This window comes from Desmodus rotundus, chromosome X (genome assembly GCF_022682495.2).
Source record: "Desmodus rotundus isolate HL8 chromosome X, HLdesRot8A.1, whole genome shotgun sequence".
In the NCBI taxonomy this organism is placed as follows: domain Eukaryota; kingdom Metazoa; phylum Chordata; class Mammalia; order Chiroptera; family Phyllostomidae; genus Desmodus; species Desmodus rotundus.
In genome coordinates this window covers 48703263-48717519 of record NC_071400.1, presented here as the reverse complement: position 1 = coordinate 48717519, position 14257 = coordinate 48703263, and the positions used below count along the sequence as shown (strand labels likewise).

General features: G+C 38.9%; 1 protein-coding gene across 3 annotated transcripts in view; it reads left to right on the top strand.

Annotated features, from left to right (window-relative positions):
* Positions 1-14257, top strand: part of CHRDL1 (chordin like 1) — a 154556-nt gene that overhangs the window by 23690 nt on the left and 116609 nt on the right. For all 3 annotated transcript variants that reach the window (XM_045188513.2, XM_045188511.2, XM_024551654.3), the window contains exon 4: positions 1103-1196. In XM_045188513.2, coding sequence (XP_045044448.2) covers positions 1103-1196 — 94 coding nt within the window. The remainder of the gene's footprint in view (positions 1-1102; positions 1197-14257) is intronic.

Here is a 14257-nt window from a genome sequence, read left to right as displayed (position 1 = left end):
TTCAAAATGGTACCACCTGCCTCTGAGGAGTGTGACACATAAAGGAGGCTCTGTGGTATTTCCAAATGCAACACTCCAAAAATTTCTTCTAAAAACTACATGAGAAAAGAAGGTATAAATGAACACTGCCTCTTTAAATGACTAGAGGAGCTATTGGATAGAGCATCTGGAGACTGCCTAACTGCCTGGTATGGCATGATTGTAACAGATTCTTGACCAACATATTGGAAATGGACAGCTAACCTTCAGGGGCTGAGGCTTTGCTGTCTGTGGGACAGTGAAAATGTTAATATGATCCCAGTGCCAACAGCTCAAGTGCTAGGCATCTTTTCTTTCTCCATACTCTTCATCACCCTCACCCCCTACAACAGCCTGACAGATAAAAGTAACCCTCACTTCAACTGAATTATGGATGGAAAATGTTAACGCAAAACTGATTTCCGAAGTCTTCCTTTGTTCCAGGAATGGTTGAGAGCTGTCAGAGCTAGGGATCTTGTAATTGTAAATTAGGCAGGGACTTAGTTGCCCCACCCAGATATACCAGCTAATCAGCTCAATTCCAAACTCTAGCTTGTTCTCAGAAAAATGTAGACTGAAAAGAGAAATGAAGAAAGAAGGCACTTAACATAGTGGACCAAGGCAGGGTTATTTGGAACCTAAGATTCATGTGCTAGGGTTGTCTCCTTGCCTAGGGGTGGGTAGCAGCTCAGGGGACTCATGGCTTATTATTCCTTCCCTTCCATGGCATTGAGCAGGTAATTATGAAATCAGACTAGGCTCTTGGAAAAGATGTGCAGTTAGAGCTGGGGAATGGTAGAAACAGAGCTAAGCCAGAAGAAGCCTCCCAAAATTAGTGGAAGGCTTTGAAAACTGATGTAGTAGTGATTCCCGTCTTAGAAAAACATGTCAATAAAGTATCAACCAGCCCAGCAGAGGTGCTAATGATGAGAAAAGGAAAGAAAAATGCTGATTTCACTCAGCTTCTCAGGAATGCATTATTCACTGTCTGGGTGAGTCCCTGCATGACTGTTTCCCAAACTGGCATGATGTCATTGACCTTTGAAAGGCCTTTGATTTTTTCTTGTTGCCTCCTCTCTTTCAGAATGGAAATGTGCTTTGCAGCCGAGTCAGATGTCCAAGTCTCCATTGCCTCTCTCCTGTGCATATTCCTCATCTGTGCTGCCCTCGCTGCCCAGGTAAACTGATTTACCTCTTTCTTTCCCAGCTGTAGTTCTTCTTCCTCCCTTTTCTACTCAACCCACTCCATCTCCCTAATTCCCCAGAAGGGAAACTTCCAGACAGAAATAACAATAGGACACTTTTAGGAATCCCACACTGGCCCCTAAATACTGTTTATAGCCCAAGCAGGACACATTATAGGCTCTAATAAGTTATTGGGTACCCAGTAACAGGTTTTCATTGGGCTTTTAATCATTTGAAGGTGCATGTCAGTTGGGAGAAGGGAACTGTGGTCCAGAAATTTTTCACTGTAAACAGCCTCTTTCTGCCACAATCAGTGTGTACCAAAGGAGTTGTAGCATGGTGGCATGTGTCCTATGCAATTAGTGCTGGAATTGCATCTGAGCATAGCTTCTAAATGATGAGGGTCTGTTCATAAATCAAAGGAGCTGATCCAGTGAGGTTTATGACAGTGTAAAGCTGCCTGCCTGCTGAATAGTCACCTCTTCCAGACTGCAGTTACTATGTACACATTGTTAAGAGTAAATATAAGGAGAAGGCAGGCAGAGACTTTCACAAGGCTGTTAGGATATCTGCTTTCATGGTTTGTGGTTAGGGTGTTTATCTGAGGCAGGGGCTCCCTCAATGACACTTTGTTCACATCTGACTGGGGCCTGGCTCCCACACCAGAGGCATGTGTGTGCAATGATTTAGAGAATGTTTGTGGGGCCAACAACAGTCCTAGGAGAAGCTAAGGAACAGTCTTGGGAACTGGGAAGTAGAAGCCTTATAATCCTCTTAAGTCTTTTTATGGTCTCCCTCTAAGGAGAAGGTCTGCAGTTGGGGTTCATGGATGAGCTTTATGGGGTCAGGGGACCCTTTTAAATTGTTTGTAGTCTTTAGTGTAGCCACATATACATGTAAATTTCTTTAGAGAGGATCCATCACTTTTTTGATATTCCTAAAAGGGCAGGACATGACCATAAAAATGCGAAGTCTAGAGCATAGATGGTACTCTTCTAAATAGTAAATAGTGAACTTATAAGAGAAACCAAATGTGTTAGGGCAAAAGTTATGGGAATGGGGTTAAGAATGAGGTTCAATTAAAAGTCAGTTAACTGAAATGTTGCAGAAATGAGTTTTTGTTTAGTGGAAAGAAATTCCCAACCCTTTTTGTCACCACGTTTTTGGAGTAGAATGAACTTTCCTGCATCAGTAAATACACTCTGATAAACACAAGGGATTCTTTACCAGATGGCAAAAGATCATGCCATGTCACAGATTTCTGAGTATTGGTGATGATAGTATATTCTCCAAGAGCTAAGAGACTAACTCAACACATGAACAACCTAAAACTTGGTTTTAAGAATCAATCCCTAAATGAATGAGGCTTACTATTTTTCTGTTTATTTGCTTCTTGTACTCTACTTTAACTGTATTACAGAAATGGTATGGGAGAGGTTTGGGTTAATTGGAGTGAAATTTTTGATGAAGAGGTTAATCTGGGGAGCTTTTTTTAAAAAAATCTGCCAGATTGTCATATAGCATTATAAAAGCTGGGTTCTCCCCCCCAGAAGACTCCAAAAGTGGTCTAAAGTCATAGGAATTTATCTAAACTGATATGTAGAGGGTTTTTTTCCCCCTGGAAAAGAGGTTGAGGCATGAGGCAGACACAGAACGTAGGATGGAAGAGCATAGAGTGGAGTATGGATGTCAATTACCCCAGCTGTAAAACAGGAAGCAAGTATTGAGAGAAGGGGAAAGCATAAGCTAGCAGTTATTCTGAGGGAAAAATAAAGTATTAAAAATTGAGATCATAAATCCCAGAAAAGAGAAAATTGAAAGAAATAAACACATTGTCTTGAAGACTTAAAAAGCCCATTTTATTGAGTATAGAAACCAGCTGTTCACTTTTTTTTTCTTTCTTGTTCTTTCAGGTCACTTCTTATGAGTTTATTTTTCTTCTTGTTAACTATAATCTTTAACAGTTCTTTCTGTGGGTAGTGGTACTAAAGTTCCATAACCCTTATATGCGAAAATGTCTTTATTTTGCCCCCATTCTCAAATGATAATTTTGGTGTAAAATTATAAGTGAATGTTTATTTTCCCTCAGCACTTTGCAGATATTAATAAATGGTTTGTTGACTTCCTTTGTTTGTGGATGAGAAGTATGCTGTTTGATTGTAGTTCCTTTTTTATTTTTATTTATTTTGGGGGGGGGTATTTTTTTTATTCTAGTTCTTTTGTAGGTAACCTGTTTTCCCCTTCTAGATTTTGAGATTTTCTGCCTCTCTCTCTTTTTCTTTTTCTTTTTTTTTTTTTGTTGGTGCACACAATGAGGTGCTGTAGATGTATTACTTATTTTAATTTAGCCTTATTAGCAGATGATGTTTTCAGTGAAAGGACTGAAATTTCTCTTTATTTTTAAGTCATTAGTTTTGTAAAAATTACCTCTTCACCTTCTATATTTTTCTCATTCTTAAAGTTATCTTTGGCGTATGTTGTTGCTGTTCATTTGATTTATCTTCTGTGTGTTTTAAGGTCACCTTTATTTTTTCCATGTTGGTATATTCCCTGTAATGATACATCAGTTCTGTCCTCCAATTCATGAATAATTTCTCCAACCTTTTTATGCCTATTGTTTAGGCTATTTATGAGTTTTATTTGTTTTAATTTTCAATAGTTCTATTTTTTCCAAATATTTTGAATTGTATTTCAAAATATCCACATATTGCTGTTTTATAACCCTCTGGCATTGCTTCTTGGGATCTTAATCTCTTCTTTCTTCTTTTAAGGCATGTAAATATTTATTTACTTATTTTTGATCCTAAATGTTTTGGTATTTTTAAAGTATATTTTATTGATTTTGCTATTACAGTTGTCCCATTTATTTCTCCCCTTTATCTTGCTCTGCCCTGCATCTCCTCCCTTCCAGTATCTACCTCCCTCCTTAGTTCATGTCCATGGGTTGTACATATAAGTTCTTTGGCTTCTCCATTTCCCAACTATTCTTAACCTTCCCCTTGTCTAATTTGTACCTACCAATTATTCTCCTTATTCCCTGTACCTTTTCCCTCATTCTACCCCTCCCCCTCCCCACTGATAACCCTCCATGTGAGCTCCATTTCTGTGATTCTGCTCCTGTTCTAGTTGTTTGCTTAGTTTGTTTTAGTTTTTGTTTTAGGTTCAGTTGTTGATAGTTGTGAGTTTGTCGTCATTTTACTGTTCATAGTTTTGATCTTCTTTTTCTTAGATAAGTCCCTTTAACATTTCATATAATAAGGGCTTGGTGATGATGAACTCCTTTAACTTGACCTTATCTGGGAAGCACTTTATCTGCCCTTCCATTCTAAATGATAGCTTTTCTGGATACAGTAATCTTGGATGTAGGCCCTTGCCTTTCATGACTTGGAATACTTCTTTCCATCCCCTTCTTGCCTGCAAGGTTTATTTTGAGAAATCAGCTGACAGTCTTATGGGAACTCCTTTGTAGGTAACTGTGTCCTTTTTGCTTGCTGCTTTTAAGATTCTCTCCTTATCTTTTTTTCCCTTATCTTTAATCTTGAGTAATGTAATTATGTTGTGCCTTGGTGTGTGCTTCCTTTGGTCCAGCTTCTTTGGGACGTTGAGCTTCCAGGACTTTCTACAAGTCTATTTCCTTTGCCAGATTAGGGAAGTTCTTCATTTTTTCTTCAAATAAGTTTTCAATTTCTTGGTCTTCCTCTTCTCCTTCTGGCACCCCTATGATTTAGATGTTGAAAAGTTTAATGTTGCCCCATAGGTTCCTAAGCCTCTCCTCATTTTTTTGAATTATTTTTTCCTCATTCTGTTCTGGTTGGATGTTTATTTCTTCTTTTTGTTCCAAATCATTGATTTGAGTCCCAGTTTCCTTCCCTTCACTGTTGGTTCCCTGTATATTTTCCTTTATTTCACTTTTCATAGCCTTCACTTTTTCCTCTATCTTGCGAGCATACTCAACCATTTCTGTGAGCATCCTGAGCAACTCTACATCTGATAGGTTGGCTATCTTTTCACTGAATAGTTGTTTTTCTGGAGCTTTGATCTGTTCTTTCATTTGGGCCATATTTCTTTGTCTTGGTGCACTTGTTACACTGTAAGGGGCAGATCCTTAGGTATTCACTGGGGCTGCACAACCCACATTTGTGTGTTGTGGCACTGCATGTTGGGGTGATGTCAGAGAGGGAACAGTGCCACTTGCTTGTCTCTCCACCTGCTTTCAGTCATTTTCCCCACTACCCACAAGCAAATTGTGCCTTTTCAGGTGCTGATTCCTTGGTGGGTGCATTTGTATACATTCTAGGACCTTGTGGGTCTCTCCAATGAACTCTCCTATGAAGCTGGGTATTTCTCCTGCCACTGCAACCCCCACAGGTTTTTACAGCTAGAGGTTTTGAGGCTTTCTTTTTCTGCCTTGGTTGCACGGGGTTGCAACCCCAGGTTGCACAGTCTGTCTTGCTCTGCAGTTGTTCCCCATGCAAATGTGGTACCACCAGCTACTGCCTCATCGGCCCGGGCCTCCAACCACCTATTTGTTGAGCATCCTCTCCACCCCAATTGTCCATCTCTGTATCTCCTACCAGTCTGGATGAATGTTTCTTCTTTAATTTTTTGGTTGTCTGACTTCTGTAGAGTTTGATTTTCTGGCAGTTCTGGTTGTTTTTTATTTTTAAATTTGTTGCTGTCCTTCTTTTGATTGTGTGAGGAGGCAAAGTGTATCTACCTACACCTCCATCTTGGCCAGAAGTCAATGCATGTAAATATTTAAACTCCATTTCAGATTGTTCAAATTTCTATATTTTTCAGGTTTGAATTCTCACTTTTGTTGGATTTCCTGAAAGGTTTTCCTTGTTCTGAATTTCCTCTTGTTTTCTAAAAGTTTTGTTTAAGAAGTCATCATCCATGGGGATTTTTTCTTGCTTTCTTTACTAGTAGGATTATTGTTTCAGGTCAGGCCTTGTAGTTCACTGAGCTCAGATATCTAGCCCCTACTGTCTGTATCTAGTCCCAGCTCTCAATGGACCAATGGCTTTGGCCCCTATTTTGCCATACTTTCTTTCCTTCTATATTTTATTCCACAAGAGTCTTCTTTAGTTTATGACTATGGTTTTGAAGTTTTAAAGTTTGTTTATTTATTTATTTTTAACTTTATATCTTATTTTCTACTTTTCTTTGGAAAAGAGCAAGGACTTTTTTCATGTATTCTCTCCACCATTTTGAACTGGAACACAAACCAGCTATTGTTTGTTTCTGTTGACGATAAAACAAGGGTAAATGGGTTTAAACCGTAGCAGAGAACAATGGAGTTTGATAAAAGGAAGAACTTTAGGACATAGTGGTTGTTTAATTCTAGAATAAATGACTAAGGATAACTTTAGTCTCTTTGCTTCATATTTCTGGAAATGAAAAGGTACCCACCCATGTGAGATAGAGTTGGCACAGTTCTGCTCTGAGACAAGGCAATGTATGTGAAGACTCTTCTGTATTCCTTTCACCCCAGTGATCATTAGGCATGAGGAAATTCATGCCTTCAGGGCCACAGGAATATTTGGGCAAAGGAAAGGGATCTAGTTTTCTGCCTTAACCTAGTGCAAGACACTGTGATAAAAATGTCCTGCCTTAAAAAAATAGAATATTTAAAGCTAAGATAATGAACAAATGTATATAAAATAGAGAAAACAATCAAGGAAACCATGCACCCATGGCTTTGATTTTACAGATTATCCCATGGCATAGCAGTTATCAATTTCAGGGAACATTCACCTGTGTAGTGATGAACTTGATTGGTAAGTCCTACTAGGCATGCTTATAGCTCATCTCTCATTGGAAAGGGCAGAGGAACCACCCTCCCCATTTGTTTCTGTGTTTCCCATGGCTCTTGCTTTCTAAACTCCCCACTCTTGCAATTTCCAAGGTTCCCACCTCCATTTGAGGTTGTCTCCTAGATCTCCTGCTAATCGTTGGAAATCAGAGTATGCAGACTGCTTTGCCAGAATTACAAGAGAAGGATCTATATTGATTCCTATAAAGAGGGAGTGAAAATTTCTTCATCAACACTTCTGTAAGTTTCCATGGCAGAAGTCAACTCTTTGTCACATACCACAGGGTTCTACTCAGCCCAATGAGTGGTTAGAAGATACTTGATAGAAAAATCAATGCAGTACAGAAATCAGAAAGGTCATGAAACCCATCCCAGTCTCTAAGCAGGACTCCCTATAGTCCCCAGTAATAAGAGGTTTGTAGGAATGAAATTCCATATCTTCTCTTTTGGAGAAGTGAAGTAGTAAAGGTGTGAGGGAAAAAGAAGGACCATGACTTCTCTCCATTTATTCTTTATATATAATTTTATCAGCAAAAGAATACTTTTGTATTGACTCAGAGCCTGAATCATGATATTATCTAAGATTTTTTTAATGGTCATTCCATTAAGAATTGCTATTCAGAATTTACACATTTGAGTTCCCTTAGAGGTATTCAACATTCTCAGGTCATTAAAGAGCTCTTAGAAAATTACCAAAGTACCTTATTTGATCTGTTACCAGAGACCTAATCCATTGTGTTCCATTTAGGCTAGGTGTAAAAATGTTTAGCTCTATAATATGGTTTTAATATGGGTGGTAACAGTGCGGTTTTGTCAGGAAAAGCACCACTACAAAGGGAAACACTATGTCCATTAAATAGTCACTCCCCATTACCTTCCAGGCCCTGGTACCATTAATCTGCTTTCTGTTTTATGGATTTTAATATTATGCAAATTTCATATACATGAAATTATATGATACATGGCTGTTTGTGTCTGGCTTCTTTTACTTATCATGTTTTCAAGATTTATCAACAATGTAGCATGTATCAGTACTTCATTCCTTTTTGTGGCTGCGTAATATTCCATTGTATCGACACACTACATTTTGTTTATTCATTCATCAGTAGATGGGCATTTGTGTTGATTCCACTTTTTGGCTTTTGTGAATAATGCTGCTATGAACAAGTACAAGTTTTCATATACAAGTTTTTGTGTGGCATATGTCTTAATTTATTTGGGGTATAATACCTAAGTGTGGAATTTCTGAGTCATATGGTAATTCTGTGTTTAACTTATTGAGGAATCTCTCCCTAATTTTAAAACCACTCCATCTGCTTTCATGGTATTTCTTTGAGTGTCAGCTCCCTGCCATCCTCATAGTTGCTACTGATTTCTGCTGTTGCCATCATCTGTGTCTTATCTCCATTACTCTCTTCTAAGTTCTTTTGCTCTTCTTTGAGTTGCATATTCACTTGCCTCTTGGGTTGTATTGAAGAAGGTCAATTCATTTTAAACAGGAACAGACAATTAGCATATTGTTTTCCTTCAATAAGGTGACTACAATGGTTACAGTATGCAAGATGATCAGTTGGGGGCCAATTTTTTGCCTTCAAAAGACTAGTGTATTAAAAAAAAAAACCCCTCTCTTTTGATTAAGAGCTATTCAAAATCTTGAGCATTCTGAAATGTTGGTCTCTGGAAAGCAGAGGTTTTACTTTATTGTTATATTTATTATCATTGTTAGTACTCTTATACTGATTACTGAGCTGTAACAACAAAGATGTTCACTGTTGATTACCAGGTCATCCATATCCACACTGACTGCTCTTTTACTTCTTAGACCCCTTTAACTATCTTCCATGCTTTCTTTCCATTATTTTCTTCATATACTTGGTCCTTGAACATTGTGGAGAGTATGAAGGGTTAAATAATTCTTCAGGAAAATACACTAACCTGCCTTCTACCAGGTGAAGTGATCTTTGTCTCTGGTAAATGCTGGGGATTTTGTTGCTTTTAAAAAACAATGTCATTTTCAGTTAGCATGCTAGAAGCCCTTATGTCATATAAGAACAAGACAGGAAAACTGATTTTCTGGCATGGTAGAGCAGAACTGTTCTATATCTTTCAATGGACATTAACCAAAGCTGACTCCACACAAAGGTGAGGAAGATGGTACTTCCTTTGGAGACACCAAATAACTCTTCCTTTGACTTCCTATATTTAAGAAACAAGCAAGCAAAATAGAACCAGAGACAGTGAAATAAAGAGCAAACTGACAATAACCAGAGGGGAGGGGGATGGGAGATAATGGTACAAAGGAGGGAAAGGGTCATCAAGGAACATGTATAAAGGACCCATGGACAAAGCCAAAGGGGGGAAGGATGGTGGGTGGGAGGTAGGGTGTGTGGGGTGGGGGAAAGTGGTGGTGGGCAAATGGAGATAACTATATTCAAACAACAATAAAAAATGATTAAAAAAAGAAACCTCCACCATTATGATCGCTATTTCAGGTGAAGGCAGTATTTAAGTTTGTTGCAAGGAGCAAAGTTTTATGGGATGATAATAGGTCTTATTAGAGAAAACTTTTATATGGTCAAATAAACTTGAGAGATTCGGGATTAGAGAAAGATAAAAAGGTTTCTTTTAATGCAGGAATTCTCAGACCCTTTATTATATTAATACACATTATGAATCTACAAATGAGATATATGGAATGCAGTATTTTCCAAAGTTATTTAGCCATAGGACTAACTCTTTTTATAGAGCACTTTGCAGGATGAATGTTCTTTACTATATGTTTTAGGAAGTCTTGTATTATATGATTCAATTTTCAGAGCTTATTTCTGTTATAGCAATAACCTCTTGGTATATACTATATCTTAGCTTGGAGATGTTCATTAGGGTAATGGGCCACTTTAGAACAAGATCCCAAACTAGTGTTAAGTGAAACTTTAGTGTGCTTAAGGATTACCTTGTCAGAGTTGAAAAAGTAGACTTCCAGGCCCTACACTAAAAATTCAGATTCACTTGGGTTGCACTGGGTATTCTACCCTTTAAACAAGCACCTCAATTCTGATACAGTTGGACTGGGGACTACTATCTAGCAATGGGGCCCAGGGAAGATTTTAATAAAGGAGGTCAAAAGCACTGCCTACAGAGAACAGTCCAAGTTAAGATCTTGGAGAAGAGGGCCCTATGCATCTGTAGACTCCATTGTTTCTCTGGTAGTGGGGACCATAAGCACCCTGGAAACATACCTTCATTTTGGGATACTGCCCTAGAACCAAGTCTGCAGTAACGTGGGCACACTGTTTCATCTGGCCAGCCTCCCTGCTTTCCAGGAGCTCCCAACCAAAGACTTTCTCTTCTGCCGTCTTCCACATTCAGAGCCCCTGGCTGTCATGTCCAGAAAGAAAGACCCTCCATGGGGAGCTTCCCCCTCAACCGCACCCATTGCTCATAACTTGTTGCACAAGTTATGGTGAGAAATTAATGGCATTTCTCAGAATTGGCCCAGGAATTTCTGCTGATAAACAAATGAAACTCTCAAAGGGAAAAGCAATCAACATAGTTTGAAATAAAGTCAGTGCTTTTCAGTTTAGTCTGCTTTCAACTTAGTTTGAAACAAGAGTCTTGTCTTAAGGTATCAAAAGGAAAAGATTGGTGAAATATCCTTTTTTAAATTTATTTATTTTTATTTTTAAAATTATTTTATTGTTGTTCAAGTATAGTTGTCTGCATTAACCCCCCACCCCAGCTATCCCCACTTCCTTCCACTGGTTCCACACCCCCTTGGTTTTGTCCATGTGTCCTTTATAGTTGTTCCTGAAAACCCTCCCCCTTTCTCCACATTATCCCCTCCCTACTCCCCTCTGGTTACTGTCAGATTGTTCTTAATTTCAATGTCTGGTTATATTTTGCTTTCTTGTTTGTTTTGTTGATTAGGTTCCACTTTAGCTTTAGTGAGCTTTCTTCGTGGTTGCAGTGCTCACCCTTAAACCGGGGCCTGCTCTCTGAGTAAGCAGGACATGTGAGTATTACCTTGGTTTTTCTGTGACCTGTGATTTTAGTACCTCTCCAGCTAGCACAGTGTCAGCCTCCCTTTCCCCCACCCCATTTCCTTGCCAAGTTGCTTGGTACCTGAATTGTTACCATTATTACAGCTTCATCTTTTGAATCGAGGCTTTGATGCCTGATAAATTCCTCAATCTTTGAAAGTAGTTGCTTAGCTCTTAATCATTTTAATTTAATCTGCACAAAGGATCTGGAAACAAGAATTTGAGGGTCAAAGTGGGAGTAGGGGGAGGGAGATCTTAAGGCAACAACCTGGACACCTGGAAGAGTTATTAGTTTGGAGGAAGGGAGTTGCACTGAAGGAGAGTATTAAGAACAATGTAACAATAGCCAGAGGGGAAGGGGGAGGGGATAGTGGGGAGAGGGGTCTATAGGAGCTACTATAAAGGATACAAGGACAAAATCAAGGGGGAGGGTAGAGGTGGGGGAGGGAGGGGGTACTGGCTGGGGTGGGGTAGAGGGATGGGGAGAAAATGCAGACAACTGTAACTGAATAAAAAATAAAATAAAATAAAATAAAACCTTCCCCAACTATCATGCAGAACGCCAAATCTCTCCATAATAATATCAATGAGAAGTTCTTTGTTCTTAGCAGAGAACACACTGGTTTTTAGGATGAGTTGCCAGTTGTCAAGTTTTTCACTTTGGGGTTGTTAATTTAATTCAGTATGTTCCTGAAGTAACCAAATATCCTCCCTATCTGTTGCCTAGAGCCAAAGAGTTTCACTTCAGGGTTTTGGATGCAAAACAACTGTAACCCAAAGGTTTACCAGACTACTTACAGCCACTAAAATAAATAACAGTCTTTAACTGAGAGAGGGAATATGGATGTGCGAGCAAAGTCCACATCCCCCTGCACACAAGTGAAATGCCTAGCCAATCTTCTGAGGAACAGAGTGAACAGCCAACAGTACCCCAGTATATATGAAGATTGGAGACCAAAAATTGTAGAGTACATTGAAAAATCAGAAGAGCAGATAGAACCTGTGAACACCAGGATACCTGCTGGAAGAGGAAAGTCCCCAACAAAGGAACCACCAACAGATAACAATAGAAGAAGGTGAAGGAGGGACTGGAAGCCACACTAGCTTAACCCAGGACCAATCTGGAAATACAACTAAATAGTGGAGAAATTACTCAAACAACTGAACAAGAGCAAGAGAAAATGCTCAAAACCTTGTACACATGAAGAACCAGCTTCAACACAACCTGCACACAACTGCACAACAGAATACAAGATGTGGTGGAAAGAGTAACCCTCAGTGAACCAGCTGGTGGGAAGGACCCACCAAAGAAAGACACAACAACAATCAAGACCCAAAGACATACAGAGAACCAACATAAATGACAGCCCAAGACCATCAAGCTGGGGAGATCAAGGACACTGCACCACTGAATCTCACAGGTATTCTGCCATAGAAGTTCACACCAGAAACCCACGGAGTGAAAACAGATCAATTTAAGAAGCAGAGGCTAACAAGAAGAGTCTCACAAACAATGGGAAGACAAAAAAACAATCCCCAAATGAAAGGCAAGGAGGAAGTCTCAGGAAGAACGCTAAATGAAATAAAGGCAAGTCAACTATCACATATTGAGTTCAAAGCAATGGTTATCAGGAAGCTCACTGAGCCCACAGAGAATTACAAAAACTACAGGGGAACTACAATGAACTCACTGCAAACTATATCAACATGAAAAAGGAAATAGAAATTATCAACAAGAGCCAAGAGGAAATGAAGAACACAATTTCTGAACTGAAGAACACAGTAGAAGGAATCAAAAGCAGGCTCGATGAAGCAGAGGATCGGATTACCAAACTGGAGGACAAGGTAGAAAAAACACCCAGAATGGGCAAGAAAAGGAAAAGAGGCTCAGAAAGAATGAAGAGGCAATAAGGGAAATGCAGGACAACATGAAACGTAACAATATCCGTATAATAGGGATATCAGAAGGAGAAGAGGAAGAGCAAGAGATAGAAAACCTGTTTGAAAAAGTAAAGATAGAAAACTTCCCTAATTTGATGAGATAAAAATACACAGAAATCAAGGAAACACACAGAGTCCCAATCAAGATGAACCCAAAGAGACCCACTTCAAGATACATCATAATTAAAATGGCAAAATTCCAAGACAAAGAATCTTAAAGGCAGCAAGGGAGAAACAGGAAGTAACATACAAGGGAGCCCCAATAAGGTTAGCAACTGACTTCTCAATGGAATGCTCCAAGCCAGAAGGGAATGGCAAGAAATATTCCAAGTAATGAAAACCACAGACCTGCAACCAAGACTACTTACCCAGCAAGGCTCTCAATTAAAATGGAAGGCCAAATAAGAAGCTTCCCCGACAAAAGAAGCCTCAAAGTACATATCTCCTCCAAACCAGCTCTGCAAGATATGGTAAAGGGTCTGCTTTAAGGAAAGGAAGAAAAACAGCGATAGAGACAGGGACACAGTTATGAAAAAATGGCAATGAATAAGTACCTATCAATAATAACCTTAAATGTAAATGCATTAAATGCCGCAATCAAAAGACACAGAATAGCTGAATAGATTAGAAAACATGACCCACACATATTCTGCCTACAAGAGACCCATCTCAGGACAGAACACATACACAGACTGAAAGTGAAGGGCTAGAAAGAAATATTCCAAGCAAATGAACAGGAAAAAAAAGCCAGAGTGGCAATACTCGTATCAGACAAAATAGACTTTAAAACAAGGGCCATAAGAAGAGACCCAGAAGGTCACTTCATAATAGTCACAGGAAGAATCCACCAAGAAGACATACACATTGTAAATATATATGCACCCATCATAGGAGCACCCAAATACATAAAGAAAATCTTGGAGGACTTCAAGAAAGATATTGACAGGAATACAATTATAGTAGGAGATTTTAACACCCCACTGTCAAAAATGGATAGACCTTCCAAGCAAACTATCAGCAAAGATATTGTGGCATTAAACAATGCCCTAGATGAAATAGACTTAGCTAATATACATAGAGCATTTTATCAGAAAGAACCAAAATACACATTCTTTTCAAATGCACATGGAATATTTTCAAAGATAGACCACATGATAGGATAAACAACAAGCCTCAACAAGTTCAAGAAAATTGAAATCATATCAAGCATTGTCTCTGACTACAAGGGACTGAAACTAGAAATCAACCCCAAAGGAAA